Source organism: Mobula birostris, chromosome 8 (genome assembly GCF_030028105.1).
Source record: "Mobula birostris isolate sMobBir1 chromosome 8, sMobBir1.hap1, whole genome shotgun sequence".
Classification (NCBI taxonomy): Eukaryota; Metazoa; Chordata; class Chondrichthyes; order Myliobatiformes; family Myliobatidae; genus Mobula; species Mobula birostris.
Genome location: NC_092377.1, coordinates 8,558,266 through 8,574,087, shown reverse-complemented (window position 1 = coordinate 8,574,087; position 15,822 = coordinate 8,558,266). Strand labels below are relative to the sequence as shown.

The window sequence follows — 15,822 nt, the reverse complement described above, 5'->3', positions numbered from 1 at the left end:
ATGCACCTATCGAAGAGTATCTTAAATGCTCGTAATACATCTGCCTCTACCACCACCGATGTCAGGGCATTTCACACACCAACCATTCTCTGTGCGGAAGATCTACCTCTAACATCCCTTCTATACTTTCCTCCAATCACCTTGTATTAGCTGTTACCACCCTGGCAAAAATTCCCTGGCTGTCATCTCGATCTATGCCTCTTATCATCTTATCAACCCTTGACAAGTCACTTCTTATTCTCCTTTGCTCAAATCATGCGACGTTCAGAATGGGATGCCACAGTAATGCCTGTTGCAAATGTGCAATGGTCCAGACCGTGTATCAGGAGCAGTTTATTGCTCAGGGGCTAGTTGACAGGACTAAGCATCAAGCCTGTTTTCATTTCAACATGGAGGGGCCACTACTGTCTGGTATGGAGGGGCCACTGCACAGTATTGGAAAAAGCTGCAGAAAGCTTTAAACACTGCCAGCTGTGTCATGGGCACTAGCCTCCCAGCGTCAAGGACTTATTCAAAAGACGATGCCTCAAGGTGTGGCATCCATCATTAAGGAACCCCATCACCCAGGACATGCCCTTTTCTTATTGCTACCATCAAGGAGGAGGTACAGGAGCCTGAAGACACACATGCAAAATTTTAGAAACAGCTTCTTCCTCACTGCCTTCAGATTTCTGAATGGACAATGAACACATCTACACTACCCCACTATTTTTGTTACTTTTCCTTGCTCTCTTTTTGCACTAGTTATTGTAATATATACATCTTACTGAAATTTATAGGGCTTTTTTATTTTTATGTATTGCATTGTAATACTACCGCAAAGTAACAAAATCATGACATATGCCAGTGATATTTAACCTGATTCTGATTCCGATTACCCACTCTGATAGAGAAATGCTTCCTACCACCACCGTTGCTTCGTCCCGTTCTGAATTTGTCTGGTCTCTTTATTTTGGGACAGCCCTTCGAGAGCTCAGTCGTGGAGAACTCCCATCCTTTTTTTTAACAAAATTATAAAATGTATTCACACAGAAAACACACAAAATACAAGCATCACGGATTTACAAATTTCAAATTAAAATATAGTTGGTATTACCTATAAAACACTCAAATCCCTTGGGGGTAGGGTACCACCGTTCCTGGAAATCCTCCACTGTATCAAAGTGACCGCATGCTCCCTCGCTAAGGACACCCGGGCGTGAATGAGAAAACCCCACCCTTGCACACACCATGCTGGCTGCTACAATAACTGATCTAAGAAGCCGCGGTAGTGCAAGGCTACGCAACAAATGCAAGTTGTCCGGTACTACACGTCAAAATATTAATAAGTACTCAAGCAAAAGGGCTGCAGTCTCAGCCAGCTCCACCACCACGTAGTCCTCCCTACCACCGAGGACTTTTCGAAAGGAAGTGGCTCAGGAAGATGGCATCCATCAGTAAAGACCCTCACCATCCAACACGTTGCCTTTTCTCATTACCACCATCACAGCGGAGGTGCAGGAGCTTGAAGACACACATTCAATGCTTTAGAAACAACTTCTCCCCTCTGCTATCAGGTTTTTGAATGGACCATGAATACTATCTCACCATCTTACCATTCTTCTTTCCGTCTATTTATTTATTTTAATTTTTATTTCAACTTGTAGTAAGTTTTTATATACTTCTGTCCCAATACAGTTTCTGCAGATGCTGGAAATCCAGAGTAACACACAGAAAATACTTGAGGAACTCAGCAGGTCAGGCAGCATCCATGGAGGCATCATAAAGGGTCTCTGCTTATTTATCTATAAACAAAGACATTTTTATGAGATCTTGTTGAGTTATAAGAACTTCATGACATATGTCAGTGATGATGAATCTGATTCTTATTCTGAATGGAGTCCTTTGTACAGATCATAACTTTACTGACAGTGGTCCATTGTTTTCATACTGTCAATCAGTAATCACTTTCCCTTTGCAGCAAGTATCCAAGTTCAAGTTTATTGTTATCTGACTGTTAATATATAAAATCAACGTGCCTCCAAAACACAGTGCAACTTTAATGCATAAATCACACAAAGTAATCAAACAAAATAATACCACAAATAAGTTAATAAAATTTGATTCAAATTTCATCTGAAGTGCACAGCACAGTTAAACAGTAATCAGTTCGCTGTCCTAGTGATACCCCCTTACTGAATTTTTACTGACACTAATCCAATTCCCACCTTTAACCTGATAGCTTATTGGCTCATCCGTTCACTGACGTCTGCTGAACTATTCATCCGTGTACTCACATGTACGCTCTTGCACATTGACTCCAGGACCCTCCAGGTTTGGAAGCTGAGTGTATACGACGGCATCATAGAGAGTGTACGGGGAGAGACCAGTGAAGCAGTAACTAGAATCAGCACCATTGATCGTAATGTCCTGATGTCCACCAGCGTAAACTGCAGAAACAAAATGGAGCAAAGAATGATCACTCACTGTATCAGGAGTGCAAAAGCACTCAGGACAGCAAGAATTGATAAGGATGCTGCCAGGACTTGTGGACCTGAGTTGTAGGGAAGGATTGAACAGGTTTGGACTTCATTCCCCGAAGCACAGGAAAATTATTGGAGATTAGACAGAGGTATACAAAATTAATAAGGGATATAGAGCGGGCAAGTGCATGTAGGCTTTTTCCACTGAGGTTGGGTGAGACTAGAACTAATGGTCATAGGTTAAGGGTGAAAGGTGAAATACTTAAGGGGAACCTGAGTTGGAACTTGTTCAACTAGATTGTGGCACAAGTGTGGAACAAGATACCTGTGAAAGTGATGGAAAGTTAGGGAGAGTCAACATGGCTTTGTGCGTGGTAGGTCATGTTTGACCAATCTATTGGAGTTTTTCGCGAGGTTACCAGGAAAGTGGATGAAGGGAAGGCAGTGGATATTGTCTACATAGACTTCAGTAAGGCCTTTGACAAGGTCCCGCATGGGAGGTTAGCTAGGAAAATTCAGTCGCTAGGTATACAAGGAGAGGTGGTAAATTGGATTAGACATTGGCTCAATGGAAGAAGCCAAAGAGTGGTGGTAGAGAATTGCTTCTCCAAGTGGAGGCCTGTGACTAGTGGTGTGCCACAAGGATCAGTGCTGGGTCCATTGTTATTTGTCATCTATATCAATGATCTGGATGATAATGTGGTAAATTGGATCAGCAAATTTGCTGATGATACAAAGATTGGAGGTGTAGTAGACAGTGAGGAAGGTTTTCAGAGCCTGCAGAGGGACTTGGACCAGCTGGAAAAATGGGCTAAAAAATGGCAGATGGAGCTTAATACAGACAAGTGTGAGGTATTGCACGTTGGAAGGACAAACCAAGGTAGAACATACAGGGTTAATGGTAAGGCACTGAGGAGTGCAGTAGGACAGAGGGATCTGAGAATACAGATACAAAGTTCCCTAAAAGTGGCGTCACAGGTAGATAGGGTCGTAAAGGGAGCTTTTGGTACATTGGCCTTTATTAATCAAAGTATTGAGTATAAGAGCTGGAATGTTATGATGAGGTTGTATAAGGCATTAGTGAGGCTGAATCTGGAGTATTGTGTTCAGTTTTGGTCACCAAATTACAGGAAGGATATAAATAAGGTTGAAAGCGTGCAGAGAAGGTTTACAAGGATGTTGCCGGGACTTGAGAAACTCAGTTACAGAGAAAGGTTGAATAGGTTAGGACTTTATTCCCTGGAGCGTAGAAGAATGAGGGGAGATTTGATAGAGGTATATAAAATTATGATGGGTATAGATAGAGTGAATGCAAGCAGGCTTTTTCCACTGAGGCAAGGGGAGAAAAAAACCAGAGGACATGGGTTAACGGTGAGGGGGTAAAAGTTTAAATGGAGGGGGGACTTCTTCACACATAGTGTGGTGGGAGCATGGAATGAGCTGCCAGACAAGGTGGTAAATGCGGGTTCTTTTTTAACATTTAAGAATAAATTGGACAGATACATGGATGGGAGGTGTATGGAGAGATATGGTCCGTGTGCAGGTCAGTAGGACTAGGTAGAAAATGGTTCGGCACAGCCAAGAAGGGCCAAAAGGCCTGTTTCTGTGCTGTAGTTTTTCTATGGTTTCTATATGGGTTTGGATAAGTACATGGATGGGAGGGGTGCGGAGGACTATATTCCAGGTGTGGGTTGATGAGACTAGGCAAACTGAGAGTTCAACATGGACTAGATTATCCAAGGGGCCTATTTCTGTGCTCTGGTACTCCGTGACTCTACACGTTATGGTAAAATATATCCGCTTCTTAACAAATCCATAATCAATGACAAGGGGAGGACTGGTCTAGTTTTCTTTCATGTGACAAGACTGCAGGCTCATAATTGTATGTAGTATCCTATATCAAATCCACAGGGTTGTATATATTAGTTACAAAATTGGGTCTTTATTACTTTGCAGTCAGTCCTTAGTCAATGATGAGGTGCCGGAGGACTGGAGGATGGCTAATATTCCCTTTATCGTGTAAGGCTCTGAAAGTATGCTGGGAAATTATAGGCCGCTGAGCCTGAAGTTAGTACCGGGTAAATTATTGGAAAGCATTCTAAGGGATAGGACGTATAGGTATTTGGTTTGACAGGGATTGACTTGGGAAAGTCAACATGGCTTTGTGTATGGGAGGCTGTGTTTAACCAAGCTTATAGTTATTTTTCGTGGAATTTACCAGGAAAGCAGATAAAGGAAAGGCAGTGGATATTGTCTATATGGACTTTAACATGGCCTTTGATGGTCCCAAATGGAAGGCTGGTCAAGAATGTTCAGTCGCTTGGCATTCAGGACGAGTTAGTAAATTGGATTAGACCAGGGGTTCCCATCCTGGGGTGCTCAGACTCCTCGATTAAAGGTGGGATTCCAGGGCAGAGAAAAGGTTGGGAACCCTTGCAATAGACATTTGCTTCACGGGAGAAGCCAGAGAGCGGCCTCTCTGACTGGAGACCTGGAGACGAATAGTGTACTGCGGGAATCAGCGCTGGGTCCTTTGTTGTTTGTCATTTATATCAACAAACTGAATCAGCAAATCTGCAGCTTTTTTTTTGATTTACATTTAAGTCAGGGTATGAAGATAAAGATATATATATATAAAATAAATACTCTAAGATCATTAGGTATATTTGGCACACTTTGAGAAAGCTGGGTTATGAATCCAGGGCTCCAGATAACTGTTCTACAACATACTCCATGAATCATCTCTGTATATACAAGTATTTGTTACTAAACATTCTGTGTAATTGTATGTGTACTTGGAGAGATGTCTGCTTCATCTGCATGTAAATCCTTGTAAATTTTCTCTGTACTCTTAAACTTTATATGGATCCTTCTTGCAGGCAGGTGATCAAAACTGCACACAGTACTCCAAATTAGGCTTCACCAATGTCTTGCACAAATTCAACATAACATCCGAAGTCTATTTACACCTCGGACTTCAACTACTGCACAGAGTCTTGTCATCTTCAGAATTTTTCTGATGACTCTGCCATAGTTGGATGCACTAGCAAGGGAGATGAGGCTGAGTACAGGGCTACGGTAGGAAACTCTGTCACATGGTGTGAGCAGAATTATCTGCAGCTTAATGTGAAAAAGACTAAGGAGCTGGTGGTAGACCTGAGGAGGGCTAAGGCACCGGTGACCCCTGTTTCCATCCAGGGAGTCAGTGTGGACATGGTGGAGGATACCAATTGACAATAAACTGGACTGGTCAAAGAACCCTGAGGCTATCTACAAGAAGGGTCAGAGCCGTCTCTATTTCCTGAGGAGACTGAGGTCCTTTAACATCTGTCAGACGATGCTGAGGAGGTCCTACGAGTCTGTGGAGGCCAGTGCGATCATGTTTGCTGTTGTGTGCTGGGGCAGCAGGCTGAGGGTAGCAGACACCAACAGAATCAACAAACTCATTCGTAAGGCCAGTGATGTTGTGGGGATGGAACTGGACTCTCTGATGGTGGTGTCTGAAAAGAGGATGCTGTCCAAGTTGAATGCCATCTTGGACAATGTCTCCCATCCACTACATAATGTACTGGTTGGGCACAGGAGTACATTCAGCCAGAGACTCATTCCACCGAGATGCAACACAGAGCATCATAGGAAGTCATTCCTGCCTGTGGCCATCAAACTTTACAACTCCTCCCTTGGAGGGTCAGACACCCTGAGCCAATAGGCTGGTCCTGGACTTATTTCCTGGCATAATTTACATATTACTATTTAATTATTTATGGTGCAACTGTAACGAAAACCAATTTCCCCCAGGATCAATAAAATGTGACTATGACTATTCCTGATATCCTGGGATTTTCACATATGAAAGTCTCTAGGGTTCACAGAGAACTGATCAAAAAACAGAATAACATCCAGTGAGCGGCAGTTCTGTCGGCAAAAACACATTAATGAGAACAGCCAGACTGTTGGCGCTAACAGGAAGGCGACATTAACTCCAATAACCACGTGTTACACTGGTGATGCGCAGAAGAGCATCGCTGAATGCACAACATGTCATACCTTGAAGTGGATAGGCTACAACAGCAGAAGATCTTGAACATACATCCAGTGGCCACTTTATTAGGTACATGGGGTAACTGATAAAGTCTCCACTGAGTATATATGTCCACACGTGTTAATTGATTGTTTCGGATGGAAGCCCAAAATGAAACATTCTTTTCTGATACTATTAGAATTTTTCCTTTATATTGGTTAACAAGTTAGTTGGGAAAAGTCAAAAGACTACGTTAGTGAAAGCTAATATAATTATAGCTTTCAGGGAACAGTTCATCTTCCTGTTTGGAATGTTCCATAGGCTTTTTTGTAAATTGAGACCATATGGAAATAACATAACTCTCCAGGTGTTCCAAGTGCATATGAAGATAATATAGGTTTATTGAAGTTTGAGTTTCCATTTACTGCCTGAGAGTTACATCTTCGTCCAGGTCATTTTCAGTTTAGCATACAAATACTAAACTGCCAATTATTTGGAATGGGGTGTATGGGATGTCTAGAGAGGGGCTAGTACCTCTGGTTACAGGGTTTGTCGTGTCGCCATCGGGATTTCTCATCCACTTTTGGCCCTCACATGCATGCCACAGCAGTCACTCCCCGGTACATAGCTTTGACGGGCATGCTAAACCAGCTGAAGGTAGAAACTTAGAAACATAGAAACCTAGAAAACCTACAGCACAATACAGGCTCTTCAGCCCACAAAGCTGTGCCAAACGTGTCCTTGCTTTTGAAATTACCTAGAGTTATCTATAGCCCTCTATTTTTCTGAGCTCTATGTACCTGTCCAGGAGTCTCTTAAAAGACCCTATTGTATCCGCCTCCACCACCGTCGCCAGCAGCCCATTCCATGCACTCAGCACTCTCCATGTAAAAAACTTACCCCTGACATCTCCTCTGTACCCATTTCCAAGCACCTTAAAACTGTGCCCTTTCAGTCCTGGGAAAAAGCCTCTGACTATTTACACGATCAATGCCTCTCATCATGCTATACACCTCTATCAGGTCACCTCTCATCCTCCAGGGACAGTAAACTTCATACCCCAGTGAGATAGGAACATGCCTCAACTAAGCTGGTCTGGTAAAACAATTTTAGTGCACTGGAACGAAGATGCTGCAGAGAGTGGTGGACTTTGCCTAATGCACATCACTCTCCAACAATGGTGGTACTCTACAGGAGCTGCTGCTTCAAGAGGACAACATCCATCTTCAAAGACCCCCGCCATCTGGGCCATGCCACCATCTCACAGCTTCCTTTGGGCAGGAGGCGCAGAAGCCTGAAGTCTCACACCACCAGGTTCAAAACCAGCTACTTCCCCTCAACCAATTGGATCCTCACTGGAGGTTTGAGGCCTGCACATAGCTTGACTGAAGCCCACCAAAAACTTTACTGCCTGAGTTCTAACATTCACCGAATCCCAATTAATGTCATTCTGCTCAAACACTCTTTGTGGCCACTTTATTAGGTACAGGGAAAGTAAACTAAAGGCATCCGTTAGTCTTGCGAGACCATGAATCTGCACCTGGAAAGTCTTCACTCTCCAGGGCGCAGGCCTGGGCAAGGTTGTATGGAAGACCAGCAGTTGCCCATGCTGCAAGTCTCCCCTCTCCGCGACACCAATGTTGTCCAAGGGAAGGGTATTAGGACCCATACAGCTTGGCATCAGTGTCGTCGCAGAGCAATGTGTGATTAAGTGACTTGCTCAAGGACACAACACGTTGCCTCGGCTGGGGCTCGAACTCACGACCTTCAGGTCACTAGTCCAATGTCTTAACCACTTGGCCACGTGCCCACACTAGGTACAGGAGATACTTAACAAAGTGGTCAGGGGGTATGTCTATGGTCTCCTGCTGTTGTAACCCATCCATTTCAAGGTTTAACGTGTTGTGCATTCACTGATGTTCTTCTGCACACCACTGTTGTAACGCGTGGTTATTTGAGTTACTGTCGCCCTCCTGTCAGCCTGAACCAGACAGTCAATTCTCCTCTGTCCTCTCTCATTAGCAAGGCATTTTCACCCACAGACCCGCTGCTCACTGGATGTTTTTTTTTTGTTTCTTTTTTGCACCATTCTCTGTAAACTCTGGAGACTGTTATTCATGAGAATCGCAGGAGATCAGCAGTTTCTGAGATACTAACACCTCCCCGTCTAGCATCAGCAATCAACCCACAGTCAAAGTCACATAGATCACATTTCTTCCTCATTCTGTTGTTTGGCCTGAAGAGTAACTGAACCTCTTGACCACACCTGCCTGCTTTTATGGATCATGTTGCCGCCACATGATTGGCTGATTAGGTATTTGTATTAACAAGCAGATTTACAGGTATGTCCAAATAAAGTGGCCGCTGATTGGTCACTAGTCGTGTAGCATAAATATGATCTCAGAAGAACTGTTCAAGTTGTATCCGTGAAATTCTGTTGCACTGTCTGTTTAATACTAATTCAGGACACATTTAACACAATCATTTAAGGCGCACCAGAGGCCGAACAAATTTTTCCAGACTGGTTTCACGTCGAAGGGTACGCACAGAAAAAAACAAAGTTAACTGGCCCAGAGTTTAGCCTTGCTCTTGGAACAGTATCTTCAATTTGTCCTACTCCCCAGTCCTTCCCCAGGGGCCAACAGACTTATTCTGCTAGAACATGGAAACAGCCTACTTGACCCAACAAAATCTGTGGTTCTGATTACTCGCACATAATTATTTTGATCCAATCAAATTCCTCAACCTCCTCCCAAATTATTTGTGGCTTTCTTTTATTTATGTATTTAATTTAATAAACTTTGATTCGGTTTCCAGAAATCCGTCTGCGTAAGCTGATCATTTATAACTTCGCTGACAGTTTAATGACTTTAAAGCTCCGTACTGGGCAGGAATTAATTTTAATGTCAAACTCTTAGTTGCAGGAACAAGGTTAAGTTATTCAGGCACTTTAACTAGATGAAAAAGGTTAAGGGTGAAAGATGAAATATTTAAGCGGGAGCTGAGGGGGAACTTCTTCACTCAGCAGGTGGATGAGAGTGTTGATCAAGTTGCCAGCAGAAATGATGGAAGCAGGTTCAATTTCAATATTTGAAAGGCATTTGTATAAGTACAAGGGATGAGAGGGGTAAAGAGATCTGTGGTCCGGGTGCAGGTTGATGGGACTGGACAGAATAATAGGCACGGTAGTGTAGTGGTTAGCACAATGCTTTAATTCCTTGCTGCTGCCTGTAAGGTGTTTGCATGCTATCCCCGTGACCACGTGGTTTCCTCCGGATGCTCTGGTTTCCTCCCATGGTCCAAAGATGTGCCAGTTGGTAGGTTCATTGGTTGTTGTAAATTATCACATGATTAGACTAGGATTAAGCTGGTGGCGCGGCTCAAGGGGCTGGAAGGGCCTGTTCCACACCATATCTCAATACAGATAACAGCTTGACATTAATTAGACGTGCCAAAGGACCTGTTTCTCTGCTGTAGCTCTGAATGACTCTACAATTCTACCTCATATGGTAATATTTATTGAGCATTTCAATGGATGCAACATTTCTCATGGTCTGTGACTCAACAATTAATTGCCATAACATCCACACGATTCCGAAGTGGACCCACTTATGTGAGTCACCACCATAGCCTTCAAATTTTGTACGATCCTCTTGATGGACTCAAAGGTTGGAAGTCTTTCTAGTGCAGAATTTTTATATTTATTCCTTGTCAGTCGTGGTGACTGGACTTGGACAGGTGCCAGCAGTAACTGTCCTATGAGTGGTTGAGATAGCATTGAGAGAGGAGATGCTAAAATTAGTTGCATGCTGGAATTTCTTTTATTTAGGTATACTTATTTTTTCTCTTGTGAAAGTGGCTACTGTGATGGAGTGAGTCCAGATGCACAGGCATCCGAACTGCCCATGGGACTTCACCCAGCTAAGGAACATATCATATATGGGCAAAGAAGATTTTCAGCTGGTTTGGAGTCAAGCCATGGTCCCTGGGAATGAAAAGTGGCACCAGAATTTAATCTATTTGATCTTCTTTCTTTTACTTCCACTATTGGAATATTTTATTAGTCTGTTTCAGTTATGTTGAGTCACTGTCAAAACATAATGCTCAGCTTGAGCAAAATGATAAAAATAATGATTGTCATTTTATCACATTAGATCGCACAATGATTTATGGTGGAGCAGCAAATCATAGACACAAGAGGTTCTGCAGATACCAGAGATCAAGACCAAAACACACACACACACACACAAAATGCTCTCAAAGAGCACAGCAGGTCAGGTGGCAAGTTTGGATAGGTAAGTGGATGGAAGGGGTGTGGAAGGCTATGATTTGGGTATAGGTCAATAGACCGAGGTTGAGTAACTGTTCAGCACAGACTAAATGGGCTGAAGGGCCGTTTCTGTGCTGCTGTAATGCTCTAGGATTCTATGACAAAGAAGGAAGGTGAGGTCTAGAATACAAGAGCAGGGATGTGATGCTGAGGCTTTATAAGGCACTGGTGAGGCCTCACCTTGAGTATTGTGAACAGTTTTGGGAAGATGTGCTGGTATTACAGAGGGTCCAGAGGAGGTTAACAAGCATGATTCCAGGAATTAAAGGATTATCATACGAGGAACTTTTGGTAGCTGTGGGTCTGTACTTGCTGGAATTTAGAAGGATGAGGGGGGATCTCATTGAAACCTTTTGAACGTTGAAAGGTCTAGACAGAGTATATGTGGAAAGGATGTTTCCCATGGTGGGAGAGTCTAGAACAAGGGGGCACAGCCTCAGGATAGAGGGGCATCCATTCAAAACAAAGATGCAGAGAAATTTCTTTAGCTGGAGGGTGGTGAATTTGTGGGATCTGTTGCCACATGCAGCTGTGGAAGCCAGGTCTTTGGGTGTATTTAAGGCAGAGATTGATATGTTCTTGATTGGACACGGCATCAAAGGTTACGGGGAGAAGGCTGGGAACTGGGTTGAGGAGGTGAAAAAAGAAGGATCAGCTGTGATTGAATGGCGGAGCAGACTTGATGGGCTAGGTGGCCTAATTCTGCTCCTATGTCTTATGGTGAGTTCAAAGATCCAACGCTTTCCCTGCAGTGAGAGGCAATGTCTGCTGCAGGATGATCACAGACCATGAGAACTGGATAAGTAAAAATATGCAGGGTTGTGAGTGGGGGAGAGAGATCCATGGATTCCTTTTATATCAGGTTACTGCAGGCTGAACAATCAAAAATTGTCTCTATTCTATTCTGTACCCTTCCTGCCAGTCTGCTCATTTGGCTGTAGTAGGGGGATCCATGGCACTTACACTCCGACTGTGTCTCCATATGCCCTGCTGCTACCTAGAGGAGTTCCTCTTATCAAGAGTCACTTTGTCACTTTATCAGTTCCTGTCAGAGTCACTTTATGTAGATACTTCCACACCCAGTGTCACCTTACGTAGATAAAATCAGTCTATGGATATAAGCTAATCTGATGTATATACGGCTACACTCAGTTACTTTATATTGAATTTTATAGGATTGCTTCTATATTCATACTTACTTTGTTCTTCCATGCTTATAGTGTTTTTTTAATGCTGTCTGAGATCCAGAGTAACAATCATTTCATTCTCCTTTACGCTTGTGCACGAAAGAATGACAATAAAGAATCTTGAATCAAAAACACAAGCAAGAATTTTCAACAGAATTTTTCACTGGTTCAAGACACTGTACAGTTCAGACTGTTGGAGATGATTTGGAAGATGTGTAACTCGGGCGGTTGATGGTTGGGTTGAGTTGTTCTCCAATCTTGGCAATTTATTTGCAAACTTATCGTAGTGACAATGTCTACTCATATGGTGATGAAATGATTGCAAGTAATTTGGCAAGATCAGAGCACAACTCAACCCAGGCCAGAATGTATTCTTCTACTGAATGGTTGTACATACAGAGGAGCTCTTGATACTGTAGAATTCGACTTTTAAATAATTGTTAAAATTAAGAATACTTTCATGTTTGGTTATAATTACCATCGACAGGTCGCAGCTTTATTCGGTAGGAAGTAGCTTCCCTGTGAGGGTTCCACCGGATACAGAAGGAGTCCCAGTCGGTATTGTACGTATTTATTCCTGTCACGTTCAGGTACACTAATCAAAGAGAGAAAGATTTTTTTTTTTTATAAAGTTCATCATTTTCTTCCTTGTCAAGGCAAAATCAAATGCAGTTGATGTATTACCGACCAGATGAAGATTTGTGTTGAAGCCTTGTTGGACGTTTTGAAAAAGGCAGTGGCTGGAGGAAGCTGTGTTCTGTATTGTTCTGCTGAGCACTGTGTGCATGCTACGTTGGAGTAGGAATGTGTGGTGACACGTGCAGGCTGTCTCCATCACATCTTCACCAAACTTCACCAAAATATTGCATCATTTCTTAATGCATGCATTACTAAACGATAATAAAAGAGGACTGCGTGTCTTTATAATCTAATCTAATACATGTAAATGTATTTGCAAATAAACTTGATCTTTGAATCCTTGCAACCCACCCTTGTGATATTAATCACCTTTGACTTTACAAGGTGAAGCCCTAGACCCATGAGACCCTTGTTGAAAACTGTTAATGTGGCTGCAACCAGCCTTGTATACATCACCTTCCAATCTTCAATGGCAAAGTTATTGAGCAGTACTGTATAAAACACTGAAAGTGAACATGGACCTAGACGGAATAAAGCCAAGGGATCCACTGGTTGTTGTCAGTAAAATGTTATCAACTCACAGGTAGTTCCTTGGCCTGTCAAAGCTTCACTGGTTCCAGATTCATAGGTGGCATAGACCTTCACATCATACGTTGTGCCAGGCTTCAGGTTTTGTGGTGTGTAGGATGTCGTGTCTCCCACAAACACTTCCATCTTCTCGTTGGTGCCTGAAAGAGTCAATTGTTGCCCATGTCAAATTTCACTTCACATCTGTCTGCCTTGCTTTTATTACCTTTCTTCACTGTGTCTCAGAATAGACTTTGCAAGCAATCGAGAAGGTGCAGGATAGATTCTGGGAGCAATTTGAAAGGTGCAGGATAGATTCATCCCAAAGAAGTATTCTAAAGGGAGGATGCGGCAACTGTGGGTGACAAGGGAAGTCAAGGGCACCATAAAACACAGCAATAAGAATATCAATAAGGAGGGTAAAGTAAGCATAAGGAGGCTTATTCAGTATATTTGGTTGAAATAAAATTACCATGCAGGGAAACAACTGTTTGAATTTGCTGAAAATCTATGTTACAACCTTGGACTGGTGAAAATTAGTCTAGGTGCATCTACAGGAAGCTTAAAGGTCAGCCTCAAACCGAACCTAAACTTGTACTGTGATGGATATTCACTTCATGGGTCAAGGACGTCTCCCTCTTTTGCTCCGCTCAGCTTTCACTTCTAATCAGCTGACACTTTTAGAGATCAAAAGATTGTATTTGAATAAGATAAACTTCAAGCTCATATTCTTTGTTTAGTTTCTGGTTGTAAGTGGGAGCCAGTCTTCAGGTTTTTAATGTAAATGACAAGCAATAATCCATTTGAAGTTGAAAGCACAGTTTTGCAAACAGGTGCACTGCCTAGAGAAAGCAGGATGTTGGGTTATAGCACCTGGACTGGTTTCTCAAGAGGTGCAGTCTAAGACAACTCGTATGTTAACTGGGCTTGTTTCAAGTAGGGTGGCATGATAGCATAGTTGTTAGCACAACGTTTTACAGTACCAGCGACCCACTGGTCAATTCCCACCGCTGTCTGTAAGGAGTTTGTACGTTCTTCCTGTGATCGTGTGGGTTTCTTCTGGGTGCTCCAGTTTCCACCCACAGTCCAAAAACGTACTGGTTCACAGGTTAATTGTTCGTTGTAAACTTCCCATGGTTAGGCTAGGGTTAAATCGGGGGGGGGGGCTGAATTAATGGGCCTGTTCCACGCTGTATCTCGATAATTAAATTAAATAAAACAGACAATGCTGGCTAAGTCATTTAGTTCAAGGAAGCTTGCAGACCATTTGGACAATATCACTCAGTATATCAAATGGCTGATGTTTTAATAGTTGGAATGTTCACAGCATTAGCTGTTGGTGCCTGGGAGCTATGCATCCAAGAAGGTTTTAGACCACTTGTGTAAATAAGGGCATCTGAGGAAATGTATATCTGTGAAGTCAGCCAAGTGTAGAAAAATAAGGTACATATGTAAGGAGAAGCTCAGGCTTTTTAAGAATCGTTAAAGAACTTCAAGAAAAATGATAGAAACATGGGGTGAACTAGAATCCATTCCTCTGGCTTCAGTTTCTGCACTGGTAATTCATTCACCTATACCATTGTTATGTCTTTTTAACTTGTAGAATTGCACCTGCATTTTGGAAATCCTCTGTGTTTTATAAATGCTTTGTTATTTGGAAATTTGTTTGGATTTTTTTATTTAAGAAATGTATAACTGAAGATAAATGAACTGTGATTGATATCTTCTCCTTGGTAGCAAGGGGACCCACCACTCAAATTGTGAGTATTGGCAGCTAAATTCACTGTGGTCATTAAATAGGGAAGTGAACTAGTCTTTGAAGATTGGGTAGTTACAGTATAGCCTCCCTTTAGTGAGGGTACTCATGGCTATTAATATCCAATAGGGCTAAGGTCCTTGTTTGAATTTATAACTTTGCAGACAACAAACCCAATTCCATCACGGTGCTTGATGTATTAGCTCTATTTCATTGGAAATTGCACTGAATGTAGTACCACATCCCTTCAATTTTCCTTAATGAATCCTCCAACATCCCATTCAGTTGCAAGCACAGGAGATTCTGCAGATTCTGGAAATCTTGAGCAACACAGTAATCAGTCCCATTCCCATTCTGACATGTCTATCCACAGCCTCCTCTGCTGCCACGATGAGAACACATTCAGGTTGGGGGAGCAACATCTGGGTAACTTCCAAACTGATGGCATAAACATGGAGCTCTCTAACTTCTGATCATTTCTCCTCCCTTTCTCTTCCCTCTTTTTTCCATTCCCCATTTTCCTCTTTTACACCTTCTCTTCTTCTCACCTACCCATAATTCCCTCTGGTGGCCACACCCTTTCCCCTTTTCTCCATGGTCCACTGTCCTCTCCTATTGGACTCCTCCTTCTCCAGCCATTTACCCCTTCCACCAATCACCTTCAGGCTTCATCGCCTCCTTCATTCACCCATCCACCTTCTTTATTCTGAATTTTGCCACTTCACTTTCAGTCCAATGAAGGGTCTCGGCCCAAAACAGCGACTATCTATTTTCCTCCACAGGCGCTGTCTGACATGTCGAGGTCCTCCAGTATAACATTTCTGTATACAAGACTTGCTACAACAACTGTCGGGTAGGCA

The 15,822-nt window shown here is 42.7% G+C and overlaps 1 protein-coding gene across 3 annotated transcripts in view; it reads right to left on the bottom strand.

Moving 5' to 3' along the window:
- The window catches only part of col12a1a (collagen, type XII, alpha 1a), a 393,755-nt gene that overhangs the window by 152,700 nt on the left and 225,233 nt on the right, over positions 1 to 15,822 (bottom strand). For all 3 annotated transcript variants that reach the window (XM_072264772.1, XM_072264773.1, XM_072264774.1), the window contains 3 exons: positions 13,221 to 13,367; positions 12,479 to 12,595; positions 2,277 to 2,429 (listed from right to left, as the gene is read on the bottom strand). In XM_072264772.1, coding sequence (XP_072120873.1) covers positions 2,277 to 2,429; positions 12,479 to 12,595; positions 13,221 to 13,367 — 417 coding nt within the window. The remainder of the gene's footprint in view (positions 1 to 2,276; positions 2,430 to 12,478; positions 12,596 to 13,220; positions 13,368 to 15,822) is intronic.